The sequence below is a fragment of the Hipposideros armiger genome, unplaced genomic scaffold, assembly GCF_001890085.2.
Source record: "Hipposideros armiger isolate ML-2016 unplaced genomic scaffold, ASM189008v1 scaffold_27, whole genome shotgun sequence".
Taxonomy (NCBI): Eukaryota; Metazoa; Chordata; class Mammalia; order Chiroptera; family Hipposideridae; genus Hipposideros; species Hipposideros armiger.
In genome coordinates, this window is record NW_017731377.1 from 3,770,454 (window position 1) to 3,776,533 (window position 6,080).

The 6,080-nt window shown below is 40.4% G+C and overlaps 1 protein-coding gene across 1 annotated transcript in view; it reads left to right on the forward strand.

The window, feature by feature from the left end:
- The window catches only part of GATA4 (GATA binding protein 4), a 69,274-nt gene that overhangs the window by 50,944 nt on the left and 12,250 nt on the right, over positions 1 to 6,080 (forward strand). Inside the window, exons 4-5 of the mRNA XM_019636230.1 lie at positions 1 to 83; positions 4,735 to 4,822. Coding sequence (XP_019491775.1) covers positions 1 to 83; positions 4,735 to 4,822 — 171 coding nt within the window. The remainder of the gene's footprint in view (positions 84 to 4,734; positions 4,823 to 6,080) is intronic.

Consider the following 6,080-nt stretch of genomic DNA (forward strand, 5'->3'; position numbering starts at 1 on the left):
CCACCACCACCACGCTGTGGCGCCGCAACGCAGAGGGTGAGCCCGTGTGCAACGCCTGTGGCCTGTACATGAAGCTCCACGGCGTAAGTAGCCCCACCCCACACGGGGCGCTCCCCTTGACCAGCATCCATGATCCTTCATACCCATCACTCCGTTCTCGCTTGTTTTCCTCTCTGCAGACTAGAGTTCATTTTTTCCTTCTTCACAAGGATACATGAAGTTGGAAGGAACCTTAGAGACTGTATTAATCGGTTTGGGCTGCTATAACAAAATTCCACAGACTTGGTGGCTTATGAAAAACAGACATTTATTTCCACAGTTCTAGAGCCTGGAAGTCTGAGATCAGGGTGCCAGCATGGTTGAGTGAGGGCCCTCTTCCAGGTCACAGACTTTTCATTGTATCCTCACATGTGAAAGAGGCTAGAGCACTCTCTTTGGCCTCTTTTGTAAGGGCACTTATCCCATTCATGAGGGCTCCACCCACATGGCCCAATCACCTCCCAAAGGCCCCACCTACTAATACCATCACCTTGGGAGACTGGTTTCCAACATACAAAGTTTGGGAGGACACAAGCATTCAGACTATAGCAGAAACATTACTGGTCATTTCCATCTTTAACATTATATAAGCCTAATTCCAATTTCACAAATGAAGTGACTCAGAAAAAGTGTGTGTGTGTCTTATATGATATAAGACAAAGGTAACAATTCAATGGATAAAAGATAGTTTAAGAATAATTGTATTGACATAATCAGGAAAACAAAAGCAAAGCTTGACGTCTACCTCCTACCCAAAACAAAAATAAAGTTGGGTGAATTAAAGATATGAAATGTCAAACATTTTTAAATAGAGACAATAAAAATAACTAGAAGAGAATGTAGTGGGGAGTATTTATCTAACCTTGGGGGTGGGAGAATTTCTTAGACAAGTTTTTGAGACTCTTAAGCTATAAGATAAGAGTTAGATTGTATAACATAATATTAGTGTATGGAAAAAGATACCCAAGGAAAGTAAAAACCAATACACACAAATATCAGGAAAAAGGGTTAATATTTCCAGAATACAGGGAGCTTCTACAAAGCTCTTTATGTTCTAATTTGCAACAATTTCCATCATATAGTGCTAAAACAAAAAACAGTCAGTGCAGAACATTGTTTATAGTATGGCAACATTTTTATAAAGAGGGAGAATGTAATTTATATGTAGTTGTTTATATACACATAGCATACCTCTGGAAGGATATGTAAGAATCTGGCAGCATGAGTTGCCTCTAGGAAAAGGAACAGGGGTTTGGAGGGACACTTTTTTCATTGTGTACCCCCTTTGTACCTTTTACTTTTTTATTTTTTTTTTTAGCTGAGCCATCCTGCCACCTGTTGGTAGCTCAGCAGCTGCTCAGCTTGGGCTGGGACTCGAACCACTGTTGCTCAGAGCTCGCACTCTTGAGCGAGCTCTTAACCAACTGAGCCACTTGGCTGGCCCCCCTTTGTACTTTTTAGATGGTGCATGTGCATGTCTTACTTGTTTAAATATAAGTTAAACTAAAACAACACAAGCAAAACAAAAAAAAAAAAGAGAGATCCTATAGAATAATAAGGAAATGACAGTCTTCCCCCCACTTCCCCAAATGGGCAAAAGTTATGAAGCGATGACTCCCAGAAGCAGCTCAGATAGCCACTGAACATGTGCAGGGAGGCTGGACTTCACTAAAAAATCAGTGAAATGTAAATCCAAACAACCTTGAGATGCCGTGTTTTGCCCATATGTTTGACAAAAAATAAAATGTGTGACAATATGTAGTGCTGGTATGGATTTGGGAAAATAGATACTCTTATACAGTATATTGTTGATTTGCATGTGAATTACTGCAAATATTCTTTCAGGAAATCAACCTAGCAGTTAAAAACACTTATACCTTTTGATCTAGCAGCTCTACTTTTGGGAAACTAGCCTATAAAACAATAAAAGAGTCAGGACATAATGATGTTTGAACTGTTTATTGCTGCAGTGTTTGTACTGCCAAAAACTTGAAACAATCTTAAACCTCATAAAGAAATGGTTGAATAAATTATGGCACATCCTTTAATGTGGAATAGTGCACAGAAATTAAAAAATAATAGGTTACAGCCATATATCTTGACCTGTAGTAATGAAAAAACACATTGCAAAGGGCAGTTGACCCTTGAACAACTCAGGGGTTAGGGGTACCAGCCATCCCACACAGTCAAAAATCCTGTATAATTTAAGTCGGCCCTCCACATATGCAGGCTCCCAACCATGGATCAAAAATACTGTTTTCCATTTGAGGTTGGTTTAATCTGCGGATGTGAAACTTGGGGATATGGAAGATCAACTGTGTATATATTGAAACAAATCCACTTGTCAGTGGACACGCTCAGTTCAAACCCGGGTTGTTCAAGGTCAATGTAATATACGTAGAATAATCCCATACTATGGGGGTGAGGGTGCATGAAACACACACACAGATACAGTTGGATGGATGGATGAGTTCACACACATATATGTAATAGGTATGTACCTGTGCACACGTTTGATAATTTAATAAAATGTAAGAAACATAGGCTACTACAATGGCCTCATGGGGATAGGATTGATGGTAGTAGGGTGGGCCAGGTTGTTATTAAGTTAATCTCATGTATCTTTTCATATTTTCTTGTTATAATGAGCAAAAAAAAAAAACAAGGTTAAAGTATAGTTAAGAACATTCATAAGAAAATACATTTCTTTCTGCAAGATGTTTATTGAATCACTATAATAGTGAAAATGTAGAAAAAAAACCCAGAAGGAAAAATTTTAAAGAAAATATTGTTGTTTAATAGAGGAATGGTAAAAGAAACTGATAGAGGAATGTTGCGCAGGTATTAAAAAGATTGTGTCTTCGAAAAATTAAAAGTAAAATTGCTTATCACCCAGTAATCCTGCTTCTGGGTATATATCAAGAAATAATTCAAAGCAAGGTTTCAAACAGTTATTTGTACACGCATGTTCATAGCAGCATTATTCCTTATGACCAAAAGGTAGGAGTAACCATATGTCCATTTATGGATGGATAGATAAGCAAAATGTGGTGTATACATACAAATGAATATTATTCAGCGTTTTAGAAGGAAGGAAATTCTGCCACTTGCTACAACATGGATGAACCTTGAAGTCATTATGCTAAGTGAAGTAAGCCAGTCACTAAAGGACAACTACTATATGATTCCACTTACATGAGGTACCAAGAGTGGTCAAATTCACAGAGACAGAAAGTAGAATAGTGGTTGCCAGGGTTTGAGGGTTTGAGGGGAGGGGGAAATGGGGAGTTATTGAATGGGCACAGAGTTTTAGATTTGCAAGATGAAAAGTGTTCTGGAGATGGCTGCACAACAATGTGAAGGTACTTAACACCACTGAATGTACACTTTAAAATGGTTAGGGTGGTAAATTTTGTTATGTGCATTTTACCACAATTTTTTTTTGAAAAAGTATTGAGGTGGGTAAGGATAAACAAGAGGCAAGATTCTTCTGAAGTCAGGCTGGGCTTTAAGAGGGCCTGAGTACACTTTTTCCCAAAGGTGAGAATGCTGTCTCATCTGACTCTCAGTTTACTAGAAGGCAAGTTCAAGTTCATATTTCCTGGTGCACTTCTCTCCTAACAATTCCATGCTGACATCTCTGAAGTGATAATTGTTTTTCTTTCAGTATTGGCAGGGTTGGACTTTATTAGTCCCATGTGGGAGACCAGAGGACATTTGGTTGGCCAAGCCTAAAAGAAACCAGATGTGGGAAAGGCACAATATTTAAAAACACTAGAAAGATGCAGGCAGGCTTACTCCCCAGACACTTGTTTCGGCCTCTGTGAATGGTTCAAGAGCATGACACCTGATAGTCACTGCTTGTTTATGAGGAGTCAGATGGGATAAAAGTATTGTCCATGGACGTTTATCTCTCAGCACCAGGCCACGGGCAATCTCTGCAGCATAATCTCTCACATGTTGCCACCCATGGCGACACCACCCTTTGTTCCAGTCAGATTCAATGCAGTGAAAAGCTAGCTACTCTAGGTAGAGTGGTGATGTTACATCTTGACTCACCAGGACTGTCCCAGTTCATGCCTATTTTCTTGGCATAATTACTAATAGCACTGCCTTTTCACTTTTATAATGTCCTGATGTGGCTGATAAATTAAATGCATTGGCACATACTGTTCCTGCTGCCTGAAATGCCTGCCCCTGTCTGCTCCACAACCTCCTACTTCTCAGACATCACCTCCTCAGTGAAGCCCTCCTTGATGTGCTCACGTGCTAGTGCCCCTCCTCCCCAACCCAGGACAGAGTTTAGTGTTTCTTCTCTGCTCTCCCACATCACCTCTGAGTCTGGTTATTTTCTATTTGTCTGTTATTTCCACTAAACGATGAACCTCTGGAGGGAAGGATCTGTGTCTTTCAGTCTCTGTTTCTCCAGAGTCTAGTAAAATACCCAGCATGTAATATATGTTCAACCCATTTTAAAAATATATATAATTGATTTCTTTCTCAGCAGGAGTTCCAGGAGATGAATTACTTAGTCTCAGCCCCAAGATTTATAGAGGAATTGCTTAGATGTTGCTGAGAGAGAGAGAGAGAGAGAGAGAGAGAGAGAGAGAGAGAGAGAGAGAGAGAGAGAATTTAAATATTGTAGCTGATCATGTACAAGTAGAAAACCATATATATTGACTTGTAATCTCCTAGGTCCCCAGGCCTCTTGCGATGCGGAAAGAGGGGATTCAAACCAGAAAACGGAAGCCCAAGAACCTTAATAAATCTAAGACAGCAGCAGGTGAGGAAAAGAGCTGTGTGTAATGATATGAATACGTCTGAAGCCCTCAGAGTGTGTGAGAATGAGGTATTCTTAAGTGGGCTGGCCCAGGCTGCCGAGGTGTAATGATAGCAGTGTCCAGCCTCAGCTTTTCAGGACAAAATGAATAACCCAGTAAAAAGGTAACTTCGTCATGGGATATATTTGGAGCTTTTGGAGCTGGTTCACGTCAAGTTATGGCCTGATCAATGCCAGTTGCAAAGACTCTAGAGGGCCAGCTGGACTGGTCAANACTTGTCTCCTCTCAGCACCTGGCTTCAGGGCTCCCACCTTGGTGGGAAATTCTCTGGTTTTGAACTTGGGGCTTCAAGTTATCTTTAAAAGAAGGTGCAGTTTGAGGAGGTGGGTGGGTGGGGGCAACATAGTAATTTCTCACACCTTTAGAGTTAGCTTGAGCTACAAGGATGTTTCAGACTATTGACCTTAAACAAATAGCCAGATATTTCTCCAGCAAAATAGGTTTATTCTGAAACAACAAAGAATTGCAATTTGGTCTAATGGTAAACCATGCCAAGTCCAAATGACAAGGGAGAGGGACATCCTTTTATAGAGAAAAGGGAGAATTCAGAGGCGCTGTTGTAAACAAAGAGTCTATTGGAGGAAACAGGGAGTTCGAAGTGTAGTGACTTTCCATTGGCTGAGTTGTAACAGTCTTGCAGGGGGAGGGGAGGACCCTACTTCTACCTGCTGGAAAAGTTGAGTAGAAAAACATCTTTCTGTTTTCCATTTGTTTGAGGTAATTGATGATGGGCAGTATGTTGTGAGAGCTCCCCCTACAGGCCCTCCCAAGTCCAATTTAAATGAAGCTTCTGTTTATTAATCTTCACAAGACCATCTAGTTCAACCACTTAATTATGCAGAAGTGAAAAGGTGAGGCTCAGAAACGCCAATGGTCTTGCCTGCAGTCACACATGAACCAGAGTCCAGACTTCATGGTTCCCAGTCCAGCGCTGTCTTGTCTGTCGCCTGTGTTCACATCAATCCCATGAGGAAGGTCAACTCTTCCTTTATATATTCTTACTTACCCTGTTTTCAGTTGATTAACTCAAAGCCCAGGGAGATTAAGCAGTGTGTGTTGGGCCCTGTAGCTGAGGAAGAGTTTGGAACTGAATTTTTGGCTCTTGGTTCTATAGTCTTTTCTTCCTATAATTTGATTTTGACCAATACGAACTGTTTTTCACTTATTCTTTACCTGTGAGAATTACATACTGAAATATTT